Source organism: Salvelinus namaycush, chromosome 27 (genome assembly GCF_016432855.1).
Source record: "Salvelinus namaycush isolate Seneca chromosome 27, SaNama_1.0, whole genome shotgun sequence".
NCBI classification, from domain to species: Eukaryota; Metazoa; Chordata; class Actinopteri; order Salmoniformes; family Salmonidae; genus Salvelinus; species Salvelinus namaycush.
Window position 1 is genome coordinate 13345845 of NC_052333.1, and position 21513 is coordinate 13367357.

The following is a 21513-nucleotide window of genomic DNA, read 5'->3' on the forward strand; positions in this document are numbered from 1 at the left end:
AAATGATAGACAAGTTGACTAAAGCACTAACAGACATGCAGTGTCCATGTTTCATGTGACATTTTTGAATGACATGTAGATGTTTTGTTGTTGCTAGAGTTACGGTCTCATTGTGCCTACCTAGACTCTTATTCCTGTAACTACACGTGAAGAAAATCATATTTAAATGTATATCAAACCATTTAGAAATGTTGACCCTGATGTCACATATTGGCCCCTTTATTTAGAAAAGAAAGACTCACATGTAAGCTAAGATAGCCCTTCTGAGGTAGCAGTTACTGTGTGTCAGGCCTCGCAGCACCTGTGTGTAAATGTGTGTATTAACCTGTCTGCCCCTCCCTCTCCAGGCTGAGATGGGTCGTCTGAGGGAGAAGCTTCGCCAGGCCGAGGAGCAGCTCCAGGCGTCTCGCCAGCAGGCCGCCATGTTGGTGTCGGAGCTCCGCGACTCAGCGTGTGCCCGCGACCGCACCATGACCGAGCTGTACCGCGCCCGCCTGGAGGTCGACGCCCTCCGCGCCAGCCTGGCCGATGCCCAGGCCGAGTGCCGGCGAATGGAGACGCAGCTGGACCGCATGAGGACCACCTCCCAACAGGAAGTGGTAAGGAGACCATAGATATCCACAGATGGATCTTTCTTAGTTTTTAAGAATATAAATGTAAGAGGAATGTACAACTGCTGTGTGCTGTAGACAAATTTAGTAACAGAATTCCAGTATTGAAAGATTTATTTGTGCTGAACTACTCCCCCTCCCTCTTTCTCAGGGTGTGGGGACCTCCAGTGAGGGGGGGTGTGTGGTGTCTGAGGCGGAGGCTGAGCTACAGAGAGAAGTGGAGGAGCTGAAGCTGCGTCTCCACATGGCCGCTGAGCACTACAAGGAGAAGTACAGAGAGTGTCAGCGACTCCGCAGGCAGGTGGCCAAGCTCAGCGAGGCCCAGGGGGTGAGTCTGTCTGTCTGCAGTACTGTAATACACCACACCATAGCGCCATCTAGTGGCACACACCCAAGGCCACTGACGGTTTGCATCCAAAATGGCACCCTCTTCCTTATATAGTCCACTACTTTTGACCAGTGCCCATACATATATGCTCCCTATATAGTGCACTACTTTTGACCAGGGCCCATACAGATATGTTCCCTATATAGTGCACTACTTTTGACCAGGGCCCATACAGATATGTTCCCTATATAGTGCGCTACATTTGACCAGGGCCCATACGGCTCTCTTCCCTATATAGTGCACTACATTTCATAAAGGCCCTTAGGGCTCTGGTCAAAAGTAGTGAATGTTAGGGAATAGGGTGCCATTTCATAAGCAGCAAAGCGGTCTCTTATGTCCCCAGCCTGATTCAGCAACAGAAACATTATATCTAATGACTGGGAGTTTATCATTGGGGTACATCTCAATGGTGTGAAATGGCTTCCTCAACTTATTTCCCCTTTATGTCTGTAGGAGTCAAAGAGAAACGCTGCTACTGAGACGACACAGGCGCCACTGACACCCAGTCCAGAGTCACCTACAGCAGGTACTGACACACACACACACACACACACACACACACACACGTTTCTCTTTAATACTAAGTCCTCTAACTTCTGTGTGTTTGCAGGCAATCTGGCTGCAGCTGTGCTGAGAGGAGACACTGAGAGGCCTGCTGTCCCTAACCGCAGTTACAAAGACAGGGAACACACACACACCAATACATTCTCAGGCATGGAAACCATGAGAGTAGGGGAGAAAGAGTGGAAGGGGAGAAATGGGGACGAGGTAGAGAGGGAAGTGAGTGGAGGAGAGGAAGGGAAAGAAGAGGGGAGTGTGGAAGAGGAGAGGAAGAAGGACAGGAGTGTAGGAGGTGAGTTCATGAGCATGAAGATGGAGAGTTGGGTGGAGGTGGAGAATGAGAGGAGGAGTGCTGAAGAGGTGGATGAGAGGAGTGTGGAGGAGGATGAGAGGAGGAGTGTGGAGGAGGTAGAGAAAGAACAGACTCGTTCGGTGGAGGAGGAGCTGGCGAGGATGGAGGAGAAGTGGGCGGAGCAGTGTGCTATCAACGAAACGCTCAAACAGAGACTGGCCAATGAGGAGGAGCGATTCCGGGTGAGTCATCCACACACACATACACACGATCATGCTCACATTTAACAACATTTGTACACACACACATGGACGCACAAATTCTGGCACACAAACACACCCAGTCTCTCTGCCAGGTTGATAAGGTTGTGTCTAGGTCAGCCCTGTGAGGTTAGCTTGGTTGTTACTCTTTAACCATTCATCACCATGGTCCTCTACACTGAATGTGTGTGTTTCTCACGATTAAGTGTGTACTTCTCGCTCAGTGAGGGTGTGTGTGTTTCAGTTTCAATGCACAAGTACAGTGAAATGCCTTCCTTTCTAGCTCTGTGTGTGTGCTTGATCTCTGGGAGTGAGTGTGTGCTTGATCTCTGGGAGTGAGTGTGGGCTTGATCTCTGGGAGTGAGTGTGTGCTTGATCTCTGGGAGTGAGTGTGGGCTTGATCTCTGGGAGTGAGTGTGTGCTTGATCTCTGGCAGTGAGTGTGTGCTTGATCTCTGGGAGTGAGTGTGTGCTTGATCTCTGGGAGTGAGTGTGTGCTTGATCTCTGGGAGTGAGTGTGTGCTTGATCTCTGGGAGTGAGTGTGTTTATCTGTGCAGTAAATAGTAGTCTCTCTCTCTGGGAGGGAGTGTGTTTATCTGTGCAGTAAATAGTAGTCTCTCTCTGGGAGGGAGTGTGTTTATCTGTGCAGTAAATAGTAGTCTCTCTCTCTGGGAGGGAGTGTGTTTATCTGTGCAGTAAATAGTAGTCTCTCTCTCTGGGAGGGAGTGTGTTTATCTGTGCAGTAAATAGTAGTCTCTCTCTCTGGGAGGGAGTGTGTTTATCTGTGCAGTAAATAGTAGTCTCTATCTCTGGGAGGGAGTGTGTTTATCTGTGCAGTAAATAGTAGTCTCTATCTCTGGGAGGGAGTGTGTTTATCTGTGCAGTAAATAGTAGTCTCTCTCTGGGAGGGAGTGTGTTTATCTGTGCAGTAAATAGTAGTCTCTCTCTCTGGGAGGGAGTGTGTTTATCTGTGCAGTAAATAGTAGTCTCTCTGGGAGGGAGTGTGTTTATCTGTGCAGTAAATAGTAGTCTCTCTCTCTGGGAGGGAGTGTGTTTATCTGTGCAGTAAATAGTAGTCTCTCTCTGGGAGGGAGTGTGTTTATCTGTGCAGTAAATAGTAGTCTCTCTCTGGGAGGGAGTGTGTTTATCTGTGCAGTAAATAGTAGTCTCTCTCTCTGGGAGGGAGTGTGTTTATCTGTGCAGTAAATAGTAGTCTCTATCTCTGGGAGGGAGTGTGTTTATCTGTGCAGTAAATAGTAGTCTCTCTCTGAGAGGGAGTGTGTTTATCTGTGCAGTAAATAGTAGTCTCTCTCTCTGGGAGGGAGTGTGTTTATCTGTGCAGTAAATAGTAGTCTCTCTCTCTGGGAGGGAGTGTGTTTATCTGTGCAGTAAATAGTAGTCTCTATCTCTGGGAGGGAGTGTGTTTATCTGTGCAGTAAATAGTAGTCTCTCTCTCTGGGAGGGAGTGTGTTTATCTGTGCAGTAAATAGTAGTCTCTATCTCTGGGAGGGAGTGTGTTTATCTGTGCAGTAAATAGTAGTCTCTCTCTGGGAGGGAGTGTGTTTATCTGTGCAGTAAATAGTAGTCTCTCTGGGAGGGAGTGTGTTTATCTGTGCAGTAAATAGTAGTCTCTATCTCTGGGAGGGAGTGTGTTTATCTGTGCAGTAAATAGTAGTCTCTCTCTCTGGGAGGGAGTGTGTTTATCTGTGCAGTAAATAGTAGTCTCTATCTCTAGGAGGGAGTGTGTTTATCTGTGCAGTAAATAGTAGTCTCTATCTCTGGGAGGGAGTGTGTTTATCTGTGCAGTAAATAGTAGTCTCTCTCTCTGGGAGGGAGTGTGTTTATCTGTGCAGTAAATAATAGTCTCTCTCTCTGGGAGGGAGTGTGTTTATCTGTGCAGTAAATAGTAGTCTCTCTCTGGGAGGGAGTGTGTTTATCTGTGCAGTAAATAATAGTCTCTATCTCTGGGAGGGAGTGTGTTTATCTGTGCAGTAAATAGTAGTCTCTATCTCTGGGAGGGAGTGTGTTTATCTGTGCAGTAAATAGTAGTCTCTCTCTCTGGGAGGGAGTGTGTTTATCTGTGCAGTAAATAGTAGTCTCTCTCTCTGGGAGGGAGTGTGTTTATCTGTGCAGTAAATAGTAGTCTCTCTCTCTGGGAGGGAGTGTGTTTATCTGTGCAGTAAATAGTAGTCTCTCTCTCTGGGAGGGAGTGTGTTTATCTGTGCAGTAAATAGTAGTCTCTCTCTGGGAGGGAGTGTGTTTATCTGTGCAGTAAATAGTAGTCTCTCTCTGGGAGGGAGTGTGTTTATCTGTGCAGTAAATAGTAGTCTCTCTCTCTGGGAGGGAGTGTGTTTATCTGTGCAGTAAATAGTAGTCTCTATCTCTGGGAGGGAGTGTGTTTATCTGTGCAGTAAATAGTAGTCTCTATCTCTGGGAGGGAGTGTGTTTATCTGTGCAGTAAATAGTAGTCTCTCTCTCTGGGAGGGAGTGTGTTTATCTGTGCAGTAAATAGTAGTCTCTCTCTCTGGGAGGGAGTGTGTTTATCTGTGCAGTAAATAGTAGTCTATCTCTAGGAGGGAGTGTGTTTATCTGTGCAGTAAATAGTAGTCTCTCTGGGAGGGAGTGTGTTTATCTGTGCAGTAAATAGTAGTCTCTCTCTGGGAGGGAGTGTGTTTATCTGTGCAGTAAATAGTAGTCTCTCTGGGAGGGAGTGTGTTTATCTGTGCAGTAAATAGTAGTCTCTATCTCTGGGAGGGAGTGTGTTTATCTGTGCAGTAAATAGTAGTCTCTATCTCTGGGAGGGAGTGTGTTTATCTGTGCAGTAAATAGTAGTCTCTCTCTGGGAGGGAGTGTGTTTATCTGTGCAGTAAATAGTAGTCTCTCTGGGAGGGATTGTGTTTATCTGTGCAGTAAATAGTAGTCTCTCTCTGGGAGGGAGTGTGTTTATCTGTGCAGTAAATAGTAGTCTCTCTCTCTGGGAGGGAGTGTGTTTATTTGTGCAGTAAATAGTAGTCTCTCTCTCTGGGAGGGAGTGTGTTTATCTGTGCAGTAAATAGTAGTCTCTCTCTGGGAGGGAGTGTGTTTATCTGTGCAGTAAATAGTAGTCTCTATCTCTGGGAGGGAGTGTGTTTATCTGTGCAGTAAATAGTAGTCTCTATCTCTGGGAGGGAGTGTGTTTATCTGTGCAGTAAATAGTAGTCTCTCTCTCTGGGAGGGAGTGTGTTTATCTGTGCAGTAAATAGTAGTCTCTCTCTGGGAGGGAGTGTGTTTATCTGTGCAGTAAATAGTAGTCTCTCTCTGGGAGGGAGTGTGTTTATCTGTGCAGTAAATAGTAGTCTCTCTCTCTGGGAGGGAGTGTGTTTATCTGTGCAGTAAATAGTAGTCTCTATCTCTAGGAGGGAGTGTGTTTATCTGTGCAGTAAATAGTAGTCTCTATCTCTGGGAGGGAGTGTGTTTATCTGTGCAGTAAATAGTAGTCTCTCTCTCTGGGAGGGAGTGTGTTTATCTGTGCAGTAAATAGTAGTCTCTCTCTGGGGGGGAGTGTGTTTATCTGTGCAGTAAATAGTAGTCTCTCTCTCTGGGAGGGAGTGTGTTTATCTGTGCAGTAAATAGTAGTCTCTCTCTGGGAGGGAGTGTGTTTATCTGTGCAGTAAATAGTAGTCTCTCTCTCTGGGAGGGAGTGTGTTTATCTGTGCAGTAAATAGTAGTCTCTCTCTCTCTGGGAGGGAGTGTGTTTATCTGTGCAGTAAATAGTAGTCTCTCTCTCTGGGAGGGAGTGTGTTTATCTGTGCAGTAAATAGTAGTCTCTCTCTCTGGGAGGGAGTGTGTTTATCTGTGCAGTAAATAGTAGTCTCTCTCTGGGAGGGAGTGTGTTTATCTGTGCAGTAAATAGTAGTCTCTATCTCTGGGAGGGAGTGTGTTTATCTGTGCAGTAAATAGTAGTCTCTATCTCTGGGAGGGAGTGTGTTTATCTGTGCAGTAAATAGTAGTCTCTCTCTCTGGGAGGGAGTGTGTTATCTGTGCAGTAAATAGTAGTCTCTCTCTCTGGGAGGGAGTGTGTTTATCTGTGCAGTAAATAGTAGTCTCTCTCTCTGGGAGGGAGTGTGTTTATCTGTGCAGTAAATAGTAGTCTCTATCTCTGGGAGGGAGTGTGTTTATCTGTGCAGTAAATAGTAGTCTCTCTGGGAGGGAGTGTGTTTATCTGTGCAGTAAATAGTAGTCTCTATCTCTGGGAGGGAGTGTGTTTATCTGTGCAGTAAATAGTAGTCTCTATCTCTGGGAGGGAGTGTGTTTATCTGTGCAGTAAATAGTAGTCTCTCTCTGGGAGGGAGTGTGTTTATCTGTGCAGTAAATAGTAGTCTCTCTGGGAGGGAGTGTGTTTATCTGTGCAGTAAATAGTAGTCTCTCTCTGGGAGGGAGTGTGTTTATCTGTGCAGTAAATAGTAGTCTCTCTCTCTGGGAGGGAGTGTGTTTATCTGTGCAGTAAATAGTAGTCTCTATCTCTGGGAGGGAGTGTGTTTATCTGTGCAGTAAATAGTAGTCTCTCTCTCTGGGAGGGAGTGTGTTTATCTGTGCAGTAAATAGTAGTCTCTCTCTGGGAGGGAGTGTGTTTATCTGTGCAGTAAATAGTAGTCTCTCTCTGGGAGGGAGTGTGTTTATCTGTGCAGTAAATAGTAGTCTCTCTCTCTGGGAGGGAGTGTGTTTATCTGTGCAGTAAATAGTAGTCTCTATCTCTGGGAGGGAGTGTGTTTATCTGTGCAGTAAATAGTAGTCTCTCTCTCTGGGAGGGAGTGTGTTTATCTGTGCAGTAAATAGTAGTCTCTATCTCTGGGAGGGAGTGTGTTTATCTGTGCAGTAAATAGTAGTCTCTATCTCTGGGAGGGAGTGTGTTTATCTGTGCAGTAAATAGTAGTCTCTCTGGGAGGGAGTGTGTTTATCTGTGCAGTAAATAGTAGTCTCTCTCTCTGGGAGGGAGTGTGTTTATCTGTGCAGTAAATAGTAGTCTCTCTCTGGGGGGGAGTGTGTTTATCTGTGCAGTAAATAGTAGTCTCTCTCTCTGGGAGGGAGTGTGTTTATCTGTGCAGTAAATAGTAGTCTCTCTCTGGGAGGGAGTGTGTTTATCTGTGCAGTAAATAGTAGTCTCTATCTCTGGGAGGGAGTGTGTTTATCTGTGCAGTAAATAGTAGTCTCTCTCTCTGGGAGGGAGTGTGTTTATCTGTGCAGTAAATAGTAGTCTCTCTCTCTGGGAGGGAGTGTGTTTATCTGTGCAGTAAATAGTAGTCTCTATCTCTGGGAGGGAGTGTGTTTATCTGTGCAGTAAATAGTAGTCTCTCTCGATAATGTCTCCGGATAGATATAAATACACACAGTTATAAACCCTAGCCCCAGACACACAGATACACATGCTTTATAGCTGTTTACATCACACACACACACTGGGGAGGGGAGGAGGGCGAAGGGAAGGGAAGAGGGGAGGATATACGAGGAGTTAAGAGGAGATGAGAGAAAAGAGGAGGAGAGGAATGGAGAGAATTGCACTATTGCAGCCCCCTTCACCAAGAACAATGGAGAGAAAGAGAAATGGAGGAGGGAAAGGGATAGATACTGTAGAAAGAGATAATGGGGAAAAGACAGACGAGGGAGGGAGAGTCGGAGGGAGGGAGGGAGAGTCGGCGGCAGGGAGGGAGTGTCGGCGGGAGGGAGGGAGTGTCGGCGGGAGGGAGGGAGTGTCGGCGGGAGGGAGGGAGAGTCGGAGGGAGGGAGGGAGAGTCGGCGGGAGGGAGGGAGAGTCGGCGGTACAGAGGGAGTCGGCGGGAGGGAGAGGGAGTCGGGGGGAGGGAGGGAGTCGGAGGGAGGGAGGGAGAGGGAGTCGGAGGGAGGGAGGGAGGGAGGGAGAGGGAGTCTGAGGGAGAGAGAGAGGGAGGGAGGGAGTGAAGGAGAGTCGGAGAGGGGGCGGGAAGGAGAGTCGGGGAGGGAGAGTCGGGAGGAGCTGAAGAGGGGGGAGGGAGGTGGAGAGTCAGAGAGAGAGAGCGAGAGAGTGGGAAGAGAGTCAGGGGGAGAGTTGGAGAGAGGGGGAGTCGGAGAGAGTCAGGCAGAGTAGCTGCCTTTGTAGTTGTTTGAGAAGAGCCCAGACACACAGCCATGTAAACTTTGCTTGATTTATATTTACCCCAGTGCACTAGACTAGGTTATGTCTAGGATGGTATATACATGATGACTTACAATGGGTTCTTAAAGGATAAATCTGTAAGTTCTCTGTCCCTTGTGGCCAATGGGTACAATGTTTGTCTGATGGTCTAATGTTTTTCCAACGTTTCCTCTGTGTAGATCCAGATGGCAGAGAGGGCCATAGAGGTGACAGAGCTGAAGGAGAGTCTGGCTCAGGCCCTCAGAGAGAAGGACCAACTCAAGGAGGTACTATGAACATTCATACAGCTGTCATAGCATAAGACCTCAGGAAATACACAGTTTACACAGCTGTTAAAACATCAGGACACTGGACCTATGAGCTGTCATATGTTTGAGATGGTATAAAATGCTTTCATATAGCTACTGCTGAAGCCTGCAAGTGTTTAGCTGTTATAAGCCTACCAAAGCACTGGATACCCCAACATAGCTTCCTCCCTCTGCCCCAATTTCTAGATTCAACTAATGATACACCCATCCCTGTACTGTACTGCCTTAATACACTAACCATTAAATGGTGGAAATGCCAGCCTTCGTGTCTGTTTCACCCCGCGGTCACCCTCGTTTAAATGTTAAACCGGATAGCTCTGCACTAATGAAGTCATCAAGAGAGGGAGGAAGAAAAAGGTGGGAAGGAGAAAGAAAGGAAAGAGAACCTTCAGCAAGCATTCGAGAGCTATGTGGGCTGGAGTTTGACACCTCTCACAGTAAGACTAGATTATTCTAGCAGTTGACTTCAGATAGAACTGCAGGTAGAACTGTTTGGTGTTCTATGATAGAAAACCCTGAAGTTGCTCCTAATCGTACATAAGCTCCAATGGATCATTTCAGATCTAGGAGAGGTGTCTAGGTATATGAAAGGGTATTTCAGATCTAGGAGAGGTGTCTAGGTATAGGAAAGGGTATTTCAGATCTAGGAGATGTGTCTAGGTATATGAAAGGGTATTTCAGATCTAGGAGAGGTGTCTAGGTATATGAAAGGGTATTTCAGATCTAGGAGAGGTGTCTAGGTATATGAAAGGGTATTTCAGATCTAGGAGAGGTGTCTAGGTATAGGAAAGGGTATTTCAGATCTAGGAGATGTGTCTAGGTATATGAAAGGGTATTTCAGATCTAGGAGAGGTGTCTAGGTATATGAAAGGGTATTTCAGATCTAGGAGATGTGTCTAGGTATATGAAAGGGTATTTCAGATCTAGGAGAGGTGTCTAGGTATAGGAAAGGGTATTTCAGATCTAGGAGAGGTGTCTAGGTATAGGAAAGGGTATTTCAGATCTAGGAGAGGTGTCTAGGTATATGAAAGGGTATTTCAGATCTAGGAGATGTGTCTAGGTATATGAAAGGGTATTTCAGATCTAGGAGAGGTGTCTAGGTATATGAAAGGGTATTTCAGATCTAGGAGAGGTGTCTAGGTATAGGAAAGGGTATTTCAGATCTAGGAGAGGTGTCTAGGTATATGAAAGGGTATTTCAGATCTAGGAGAGGTGTCTAGGTATAGGAAAGGGTATTTCAGATCTAGGAGATGTGTCTAGGTATATGAAAGGGTATTTCAGATCTAGGAGAGGTGTCTAGGTATATGAAAGGGTATTTCAGATCTAGGAGAGGTGTCTAGGTATATGAAAGGGTATTTCAGATCTAGGAGAGGTGTCTAGGTATAGGAAAGGGTATTTCAGATCTAGGAGAGGTGTCTAGGTATAGGAAAGGGTATTTCAGATCTAGGAGAGGTGTCTAGGTATAGGAAAGGGTATTTCAGATCTAGGAGAGGTGTCTAGGTATAGGAAAGGGTATTTCAGATCTAGGAGAGGTGTCTAGGTATATGAAAGGGTATTTCAGATCTAGGAGATGTGTCTAGGTATATGAAAGGGTATTTCAGATCTAGGAGAGGTGTCTAGGTATATGAAAGGGTATTTCAGATCTAGGAGATGTGTCTAGGTATATGAAAGGGTATTTCAGATCTAGGAGAGGTGTCTAGGTATAGGAAAGGGTATTTCAGATCTAGGAGAGGTGTCTAGGTATAGGAAAGGGTATTTCAGATCTAGGAGAGGTGTCTAGGTATATGAAAGGGTATTTCAGATCTAGGAGATGTGTCTAGGTATATGAAAGGGTATTTCAGATCTAGGAGAGGTGTCTATGTATATGAAAGGGTATTTCAGATCTAGGAGAGGTGTCTAGGTATAGGAAAGGGTATTTCAGATCTAGGAGAGGTGTCTAGGTATATGAAAGGGTATTTCAGATCTAGGAGATGTGTCTAGGTATATGAAAGGGTATTTCAGATCTAGGAGAGGTGTCTAGGTATAGGAAAGGGTATTTCAGATCTAGGAGAGGTGTCTAGGTATAGGAAAGGGTATTTCAGATCTAGGAGAGGTGTCTAGGTATAGGAAAGGGTATTTCAGATCTAGGAGAGGTGTCTAGGTATAGGAAAGGGTATTTCAGATCTAGGAGAGGTGTCTAGGTATAGGAAAGGGTATTTCAGATCTAGGAGAGGTGTCTAGGTATAGGAAAGGGTATTTCAGATCTAGGAGAGGTGTCTAGGTATAGGAAAGGGTATTTCAGATCTAGGAGAGGTGTCTAGGTATAGGAAAGGGTATTCATCAACCTGATCTCCACTGTAAAAAGCAGCTAGACATTATCTCCGTTGCTTTTGGCCAGCACTTGGTTTACAGCAGCTGAGATTTGTAGAAACCTTGCTGTCTGTCTCTCCGACATTTGCAACATTATTACAACATTGAAATGCGATATCCACTGTCCCATCGAGAATGAACGTGTCGGGACGAGACAGATGGCTTTCCTCTGCCAGTCGAAATCATGAATTCGCAGCATTTTTATGGATATATGCAAAGAAATGTCAATAGAAAAACAGGTCAAACAAATGCAGCTAGTTTGCTGTCTTTCCAGCTTCAGTTTGAAGTGATTGTGTTCGCTGTGTAGTTGGCTGTGTAGTTGGCTGTGTAGTTGGCTGTGTAGTTCGCTGTGTAGTTGGCTATCTACCAAGGAGGAAAAGCCTGCATAGCAACCATTTTTTGTTTGGAATGGTAACGATGCCAATCGAACCAACTACCAGATGGCTTGGGTAGCAACCTCAGGACTATATCCTCGTGGAAGGATGAAATGGTATGAATAAATGAATCGAAATAAAGTTTTTAATGAAAATATGTCAATCATTATTTTAATATGATGGTAGCCATTGTATAAAAGTGATAATGCCCTCGAAGCCTTGGTTTGGAGGATATATTGGCACAGTTTGCTGGCCCAAGACAACACCCATGCCAATATATCCTCCAAACCACGGCTTCTCTGGCATTATCACTTAAATACATAGCTATAGTTATACATACAGACATGCATTTTCTGTATATCTAAGATTGTGGCCCAGCCTAAAGGGACATTTCATTCATAAATGTAAGTTTGTCAAATATTTTCAGACTTTAAAAGTAGAGTAATGTCAAGATGAAACCACGCCCCATTGCATTGGTTTTGTTTATCCAGCTATATGAATGAAAAGGATTTCCTGGTTTTATTCGGTGCTGATATTTGTTTCAAATGATTGAAGTTCTCAGTGGCCATCTCCTTGTCCCCGTGCCAGGAGCTGCATCAGTGTCAGGACCGACAGAGGGAGCAGGAGGCTGAGGGTGGGTCAGAGGTCAAACAGCCTGTGTTGCTACGCTACCCCCTGCCCTACCCCCAGGACCCCTCCCCACCCCCCCTGGTACCCCAGAGACCTGCAGAGCTGCAGTACGGGAACCCCTACTCCACCGACAACACTCGAGGTGAAACCCTCTGCCCCAATCTAACTGTCTGTCTCTTTGGCTGTCATTTCAACATCACTCTAGCTATCTACTATCTACAATATCTGTGTTTGTCTAAGGGTTTCTACATTTTTTAAATCTTACTGTCTCTCTGGATCTCCCCTTCTCTTGTCGCTGTATCTTCTCTCACTGTCAACCTGTTACATTCTCCCCTCCCATTGGTCTGTTGAACCCCAGCCACATCTCCCACCTAAAGAGACATCGATCCTCTTGTTTTCTGTGTGGTTGTTGTGTTTTCTCCAGACGGGGCAGACGGTGCCCTGTCCCCTGAGCAGATGCCCCGCCCCCCTCCCGAGGCTCCTGGTGCATGCGCCCCTCCGGCCACCCCCCCGACCCCCCCAACCCCTGGTGCAGGCTGGGAGAGAGAGGTGGTCTGCATCCAGCCCTCCTCGCGAAGCATGAGCCCCCCCGACGGACTGGAGCACCCCCCCGAGGAGCCACGCAACGTGAGTTCATACACGGACACGCACACACACACACACTCTGCTAAGTTCTGTAACCTAGTCCTCTTTTATTGCTGTTTTTGTATGTCCATTTCTGTCCTCCACCGCCAATCCTTTTTCCACGTACACTGAGTATACCAAACATTAGGAACACCTTCCTAATATTGAATTGCACCCCCTCCTTTTGCCCTCAGAACACCCTCAATTCATCAGGGCATGGACTCTACAAGGTGTCGAAAGCCCATGCCATGTTGACTCCAATGCTTCCCACAATTGGCTGGATGTCCTTTTGGTGGTGGATCATTCTTGATACACATGGGAAACTGTTGAGCGTGAAAAACCCAGCAGTGTTGCCGTTCTTGACACAAACCGGTGTGCCTGGCACCTACTACCATACCTCGTTCAAAGGCACTTACATTTTTTGCCCATTCACCCTCTGAATGGCACACAATCCTTAACAATCCTTCTTTAACCTGTCTCCTCCCCTTCATCTACACTGATTGAAGTGAATTTAACAGCTGAGTTCATAGCTTTCACCTGGATACACCTGGTCAGTCTGTCATGGAAAGAACAGGTGTTCTTAATGTTTTGTAAAGTCAGTGCATTTACTTTAGCTTGTTCTCTTGTATCCCACTTTCTATTTCTGCTTCTTCTCTCTATCCCTCTCCTCTTTACCATATTTCTTTCCTTTCCATGTCCCCTGTTTTTACCCTCTAACCATTGCATTATATTCTTTATCTTTTCTTATCTCTCTTTTTCTCTTACACCCTCCATCTCTTCCTCTCTCTCTCCCTGCTGTTTCTCCTTCGTTCCCATATATACACCATTCAAACCAATACGCTTTTTTTGCCGCCTTTAACATCGCAGCAACTTTTTTCTGCCTTTTCTTTATATCTGAAAAGTGTTGCTGGTATCAAAGCCTAAACTTTTATTTCCGCGAACCGACCTAGTGATGACTGCGGTAAAGTTCTGCCTACGGCTTTGTATGAAATGTAGCCGTAATGCTGAGGCGGCATAGGCACGCACTACGCTCTGAAGTTCTTGATGGTTGATAGGCAGCGACTATCCTCCTGGCAGTTCTAAACTTTGCAATGCATGTGACTTCACCCACCACATGTACTGTTTTCTTAAGCCAGGGTTTCCCAAACTCGGTCCTGGGGCCTCCCTTGCCCTAGCACTACACAGCTGATTCACATGATCAAATCTTGATGACGAATTCATTATTTAAATCAGCTGTGTAGTGCTAGGTCAAAAAACTAAACGTGGTCCCCAGGACCGAGTTTGGGAAACACTGTCTCAACCACAGAAAATGTGTTTTCTTTTCACTGAATCTCCGTTTGGATATTGGTTAGGCTACAATTATGCTCTGGTAATGTTAGCTAAGTTGAGGTGAGTGCTGCTCATGATCATCTTGCCTAGTTGGCTCATTATTAAACACTGACCAGAACGTTTTGACAGCATGTTATTTAGTTTAACAAGTGGATTATTTTGCTCTTCACTCGCATGTCGCTTATGCTGCGTTCAAAACAACTGGGAACTCTGAAATCTCTGACTTCAGTGAGTTCAAAACAACTGGGAACTCTGAAATCTCTGACTTCAGTGCGTTCAAAACAACTGGGAACTCTGAAATCTCTGACTTCAGTGCGTTCAAAACAACTGGGAACTCTGAAATCTCTGACTTCAGTGCGTTCAAAACAACTGGGAACGGGCCTCCCGGGTGGCGCAGTGGTCTAGGGCACTGCATCGCAGTGCTAACTGCGCCCCCAGAGTCTCTGGGTTCGCGCCCAGGCTCTGTCGCAGCCGGCCGCGACCGGGAGGTCCGTGGGGCGACGCACAATTGGCATAGCGTCGTCCGGGTTAGGGAGGGTTTGGCCGGTAGGGATATCCTTGTCTCATCGCGCTCCAGCGACTCCTGTGGCGGGCCGGGCGCAGTGCGCGCTAACCAAGGGGGCCAGGTACACGGTGTTTCCTCCGACACATTGGTGCGGCTGGCTTCCGGGTTGGAGGCGCGCTGTGTTAAGAAGCAGTGCGGCTTGGTTGGGTTGTGCTTCGGAGGACGCATGGCTTTCGACCTTCGTCTCTCCCGAGCCCGTACGGGAGTTGTAGCGATGAGACAAGATAGTAATTACTAGCGATTGGATACCACGAAAATTGGGGAGAAAATGGGATAAAATTTATTAAAAATAAAAATAAAAATAAAAAACTACTGGGAACTCTGAAATCTCTGACTTCAGTGAGTTCAAAACAACTGGGAACTCTGAAATCTCTGACTTCAGTGCGTTCAAAACAACTGGGAACTCTGAAATCTCTGACTTCAGTGAGTTCAAAACAACTGGGAACTCTGAAATCTCTGACTTCAGTGCGTTCAAAACAACTGGGAACTCGGGAAAAAACGAGCTCCGACTGGGGAAAAATCTATTTGAACGGTCATCCAACTCGGCAACTAGTGCCTCTTTCTAGAGCTCTGACTTTCCGACCTGAAGATCAATGGCGTCATGATTTGACCTCGCATTTTTCACAGTTGTTTTGAACGTGGCATTAGTAGACTAGGCTTACTCCCGATCTGTGACTTGACTTATCAATGTGACTTTGTTTCACTGAATATCTGTATAGAAACCAATTAAAAGGGAAAGCTCACCCATTTTTACATGTGGCCTTATTTTCACTCTTTCTGTGCTTGTAGTTGATCCCCCAAACAGGATTTAAAATATATATATTTGGTTGTGTTACAGAGAAAATTGGTTGTCACACTTTGCTGAGACATCACTTGCCATTGACTACAATGCACTATGAACATGTGTCTAAAGCATGAAATGCTCCAAAACACTCCTAACAAACTCATATTACATCACAATCTCATTCTGGATAATGTCTCTACCCAAAAAAACGAAACAAAATATTTAAAAAAACGGTTTGGGTGATCAACTACAAGTGCAGAAAGCGAAAATAAGGCCACATGTGAAAATGGGTGAACTTCCCTTTTAATTGGTTTCTGGCTGGGCAAATAAGTAGAGGTGGTATAGCTCTTCTATTCGTTTTCTCATCTGTCACTGATCAGAAACATTTACCGTGCAATAATGTAGCCTAAATCAAGTGTAGGCCAATCATTTTGCTCGATCTCGTATAGTAGTGTTTCCGCTGCAGTCATTTAACTGTGGCGCTGTGCCACGGTAAAATCATTTCTGCCACACCAAAGAATATGAAACCCAAATTTTTTTTTTTTGTCGAGGCGTACTTTGAAGATGCTAGAACAGTCCACATTTACTTTTCCTCAGCATACATACTCAGCATGAATAGAAACATTTGACAACCCCATAGTAGAATAGTTTATCTATTTACCTAGTCGGCTTGATGTGTGTTCTATGTGAGAAATATTCCTCTTGAGGTGCATTCAAGTTGAGTGCCAAAGGGAGGGAAACTTGCACTCTGACAAGCAAATGCACAACAATTCTTGCAATCATGTAAAACAGCAGTTTTAATGGCCTTTGTTAAAAAGAGGACAATCCCAGTTCTCTTCCTACTTTATTTCTCAACTCCTAAATACTGTGTGTTCAAATGTACCATTTTAAACCTAGAGTTTTTAACAGCGTCATGGTTAAGCTCGTTACTGCTCCGCAATTCGCCATGAGTGCATAGGGGAAGAGTGGGGCTACAGAGCATTTGGAAAGTATTCAGACCCCTTGACTTTTTACATATTTTGTTACGTTACAGGCTTATTCTAAAATTGATTAAATTGTTTTACACACAATACTCCATAATGAGAAAAACATTTTGTTGAAATTTTTGCAAAAATATTACAAAAAAATATCACGTTTACATAAGTATTCAGACCCTTTAATCAGTAATTTGGCCTTTAAGCACCTTTGGCAACAATTACAGCCTCGAGTCTTCTTGGGTATGACGCTACAAGCTTGGCACACCTGTATTTGGGGAGTTTCTCCCATTCTTCTCTATAGAAACTCTCAAGCTCTGTCAGGTTGGATGGGCACAGCTATTTTCAGGTCTCTCCAGAGATATTCGATCAGGTACAAGTCCGGGCTCCGGCTGGGCCACTCAAGGACATTCAGAGACCTGTCCCAAAGCCACTCCTGTGTTGTCTTGGCTGTGTACTTAGGGTTGTTGTCCTGTTGGAAGGTGAACCTTCATCCCAGTTTGAGGTCCTGAGTGCTCTGGAGCAGGTTTTCATCAAGGATCGCTCTGTACTTTGTTCCTTTCATCTTTGTCTCGATCCTGACTCGTCTCCCAGTCCCTGCGGCAGAAAAACATCCCCACAGCATGAGGCTGACACCACCATGCTTCACCGTAGGAATAGTGCCAGGTTTTCTCCAGATGTGACGCTTGGCATTCAGGCCAAAGAGTTCAATCTTGGTTTCATCAGACCAGAGAATCTTGTTTCTCATGGTCTGAGTCCTTTAGGTGCCTTTTGGCAAACTCCAAGCGGGCTGTCATGTGCCTATTACTGAGGAGGGGCTTCTGTCTGGCCACTCTACCATAAAGGCCTGATTGGTGGAGTGCTGCAGAGATGCTTGTCCTTCTGGAAGGTTCTCCCATCTCCACAGAGGAACCTTGGATCTCTGTCAGAGTGACCATCACGTTTTTGGTTAGCTCCCTGACCAAGGCCCTTCTCCCCCGATTGCTCAATTTCGCCGGGCAGCCAGCTCTAGGAAGAGGCTTGGTGGTTCTAAACTTCTTCCATTTAAGGATTGAAGGATGGAGGCCACAGTGTTCTTCAATGCTGCAGACATTTTTTGCTACCCTTCCCCAGATCTGTGCCTCGACACGATCCTGTCTCGGAGCTCTACGGACAATTCCTTCAACCTCACGGCTTGGTTTTTGCTCTGACATGCACTGTCAACTGTGGGACCTTTTATAGACAGGTGTGTGTCTTTCCAAATCATGTCCAATCAATTGAATTTACCACAGGTGGTATCCAATCAAGTTGTAGAAACATCTCAAGCATTCTTTGTGATGGTGTCTATTCAATGGATTTATTAAAGTGACATTGGCCCACGTCTACTCCTAGCATGTGTACAGGAGATATAAAAGGCTTGTCCCGGCAGGAATGTGCTATAAATGGGACTGGATGAATTAGGATCCAAAAAATTGCCAGATCTTTATTTTACTGGCAACATTCCGTACAGTCTGTAAAGGGTATAAAACAGGAGGACCCCAGGGTGGCCAGAGATAGAGTTCTTTTAAATAAAAGTCTAACGTCTCCCACTCTGAGCTCGTTAGTGTTAGATTGACGTCCGCGGGGGCTGGATGAGGCTAATTGGTAGAAGTTGCCCTTGGGCGCAGATTTAGGATCAGTTTATCCTCCCCAAATCTTGTCCTCAAGCTTTAGGGAGGGAAATGCTAAATTGACCTTAGATCAGTTACTATGGGCAACTTCATCTTACTTCCTCCCAATGGTGTATTAGGAGGGCATCGCAGACACACACACACTGCTCTTCACTGATACACTGGTATCATGACCCTCTCCTCTCTAGCTCTATTAACACTCTATTAACCTTTGGAGAGAGTCATCAGTGTTCAGACAGCCATGGTTTGAGAGAGAGAGAGTGTGTGTGTTGCATGCAGTAATGTTGTGTGTGTATATATTATAGGTTGGTGATGGGGAGCAGCCTGCCTGCAATCATCAGTCCAGCAGCAGACGCAACGATAACAGGAGCAGCTTCTGTTTTGACCCCAGGTAACACACACACACACTGCACACAGACAATACACAAAATGCTATCCCAGCTTTACCAACACACACAAAACCTAACCCTACTCTCTCTGCTCCCTCTCTCTCCCCCTCTGCTCCCTGTCTCTCCACCTCTCTGCTCCCTCTCTCCTGACCCTCTGCTCCCTTTCTTCTCTCTCTGCTCCCTCTCTCTCGCCACCTCGCTGTTCCCTCTCTTCTCCCCCTCTCTCCATCTTTCTGTCCCCCTCTCTCCTCCTCATCTGACTATTATTTTCTATGCCCCTCCACTCAGTAGTGAGGTCCACAAGCGCTGTCCGTTGTGCGAGGTGATCTTCCCGCCCCACTTTGAGCAGCGTAGCTTTGAGCAGCACGTGGAGAGCCACTGGAAGGTGTGTCCCGTGTGCTCTGAGCAGTTCCCCCTCGACTGCCATCAGCAGCTCTTCCAGAAGCACGTGCTCACACACTTTGATGGCCATGTGCTAAACTTCGACAATATGGAGTAGCGGGGAGGTTGGGGGGTGTGTGTGTGTGTGTGTGTGTGTGTAAAAGGGAAGGTTGGATTGGATTAAATTATAATAATCGGTTGAATTAAATTCAAATAATTCTAGGAACGTGTGCTCAAATTGGGGTTGGGAATGATTTCATTTCAACTCTGATTAGGAGGGGAGATTACAAATCATCACATCAACATTTGAAAAATAATCTGGGGAAAATTGCTCTTTTAAATGTTCTGAATTTAAATGGAATTAACTTCAATCCTGGCCTCACATGCTACCTTTCAATTAAGTAAAGGTTAAATAATAAATAAATGCTACCTTTCAAAAACATCAAGGAGTATGTAAGGGGGAGTTTGTCATTTCCGGTTTAGGGAAATAATTTAAAAAAGTACTTGGCGTGAGAAGTTCGGATCACTTTGGTTTCGTCCCATGTTGATGATGTCATCTTTCTGCTTCGGGGTTGTAGTGTCATCACTGCATGTGTTTAGTATCCGTAGGATCCATCACTCAGTAGCCACACCTAGAAACAGGTGACATCCAGGGATGGGAGGGGGAGTAGGTTGACGTTGCCTCTAAACATTGATCTAAGGTCAGTTTTGGGTTTTACCTAATGGTTAAGGTTGGGTAATCTGATCCTAGATCTGTGGTTAGGGGAAACTAATGTACAGCATGACAGTCAGACTCTTGTCAGCAAAAGACGTTAGACATTTTTTTAATATATAACAGGAAATAGCACTACTGTTTAAATTTGACTGCACTAAAAAGGCTTCATTATTCTGAATGTATGTATATATATGAGAAGTAGGACTATTATGGAGACCTCAATGTATTCCCTCATGTTTTAGTAATGACAGAATGATGGACCAATTGTTTTACTTCCTGGTCTCTGGATAGGCTAACATTCTCCTTCAGTTGGAGGGAAGGTAACTGGAAATATGACTGCTCTAGAAGACTACTGTACACCTGGCTATGGTCTCTTTCACTGTGTTAAGTCTATGACCTGAGACTCATCCTTTGTCGGGGTCCAAGTCAGTTTCTGTTGGCTGTGCGTGCGTCTCCACATTGAGTCTCCTTTAGTTCTTGACATCTGTCTGTCTGAGATTTGACTGTTCTTTCAACGTGACCACAGTGCTGTACTTTTGGCTTCAAAGTTGCAGCTTTGTATGTGTGCATTAAAAATATCTTTATGAATAAAGTACGCCTGTCAAATGGATACAATTGTCATTTTGTCTTTGGGGGTCACAACACACACCAATCAACCACAGACAGTTCTGGGCTCCAGAGTTTTTTAATGTTTTTCTTTTTATGTAATGTCGTTTTACATTTATGAAGCAGCTTCTTGTATATAAAGACAGTTGTACACAGGTCTCCCTACTCATAACCTCTGCACAAATAGGAAACATATGAAAATATAATTTAAAAGCACTTAAGACACACATTACAATACATTCACTGTACACAGTATATCGAAATAGTCCCCCTCACACACACACGACTAATGTAATCCTCCCATCCCCACTCTAATACTGTTAGTCGCCCTGTTAAAGTGTATTTAAACTGTAACCATGGCGACCTGCTTCTCCGTGTGGAGGGGTCTCCTAACTCAGTCTCTGATCCCTTGCCAGAAAGCTGCTACGGAAACCCCGGCAGAGTCCGGAACGAGTTCTGTACACCACCCCAACGATGCTACCTTCCTCTTTCACTGCCATTTTCTTTCTGTCTTGTATCCTGGGCCTGTGTTCAACGCATCTCAGAGTAGGAGTACTGTTCTAGGATCAGGTCCCCCCTCCTACCATTTTAAAAGGAAAATTTGATCAGCACTCCAACTCAAATGCTTTGTGAATACGGGCCCTGACCTTAACGCCACACCCATGTAAAGTGGGGTTGTGTGTGTGGTGGGGGACCATCACAGAACTGAATGACAGGTTAGAAATGTTTTGACAAAATGGCACCACTGACATTCCACCACTCTGCTGTACTCTGAAAGCATGATATCACAACATGTCCACCACTCTCCTGCTCTACAGGGGCAATGGGCAAGGCCTTGGTATGACACTATCTACGACCCAAATGGCACTCTATTGCCTATATAGTGCACTAATTTTGACTAGGGCCCATAGGAATAGAGTGCAATTTGGGACTCGCCCAGTGACCTGGCACTGTAACACATGGTTCTGTGACATTTGAGCCTCAGCCATAAATTGTAACACTATAGAGGACTAACAGAAAGAAGAATAACACTAGAAGCTCAGATACTGCAGAAAGACTCTCCTAAGAAGCAACTCACACTGACTACTGGAATGCTGTGGTCTACAACACAAGGCAATCAAAGGTTGTAGGTGTAATCTCTCGACACACACACACACACACGCGCCCTTTAAGACAAAAGCATGCACACACAGTCACACTTGAGGCGCAATGAGACAGTATTCCCTTGACACTTTTGCACGCCTCTAAGATGAAACCTTATGACAGTCTCTCTCCCCCCTCAGGCACATGGTAATGTCAATGTTTGGCAGTAGAGAGCTGTTGGCAATGATCATGGAAAAGAAACCAGAAACAATACTTGGCAAATGGAATAGAGCATGATGCTTCAACTAGTCTGCTCACACTACAGTCTAGAATAACCTTCTAGAATACAGTATGATGCCTTAACTGGTCTGCTCACACTAGTCTGGAATAACCTTCTAGAATACAGGATGGACAATCCATTCCGGGATCAGTCCTATAACTCTTCTAGAACTGTGGGAATGAAGGGATTCAATACTTTCCCTGTTTCTCTATA

At 45.3% G+C, this 21513-nt stretch overlaps 1 protein-coding gene across 1 annotated transcript in view; it reads left to right on the forward strand.

The window, feature by feature from the left end:
• LOC120022695 (tax1-binding protein 1 homolog A-like) overlaps positions 1–19914 on the forward strand; it is a 44909-nt gene extending 24995 nt beyond the window's left edge. The window contains exons 8-17 of the mRNA XM_038966678.1: positions 348–599; positions 763–951; positions 1453–1521; positions 1873–2094; positions 8440–8526; positions 9141–9180; positions 11935–12063; positions 12346–12548; positions 18152–18237; positions 18524–19914. Of these exons, the coding sequence (XP_038822606.1) occupies positions 348–599; positions 763–951; positions 1453–1521; positions 1873–2094; positions 8440–8526; positions 9141–9180; positions 11935–12063; positions 12346–12548; positions 18152–18237; positions 18524–18734 (1488 nt within the window). The 3' untranslated portion in view covers positions 18735–19914. The remainder of the gene's footprint in view (positions 1–347; positions 600–762; positions 952–1452; positions 1522–1872; positions 2095–8439; positions 8527–9140; positions 9181–11934; positions 12064–12345; positions 12549–18151; positions 18238–18523) is intronic.
• The last annotated feature ends 1599 nt before the right edge of the window (positions 19915–21513 follow it).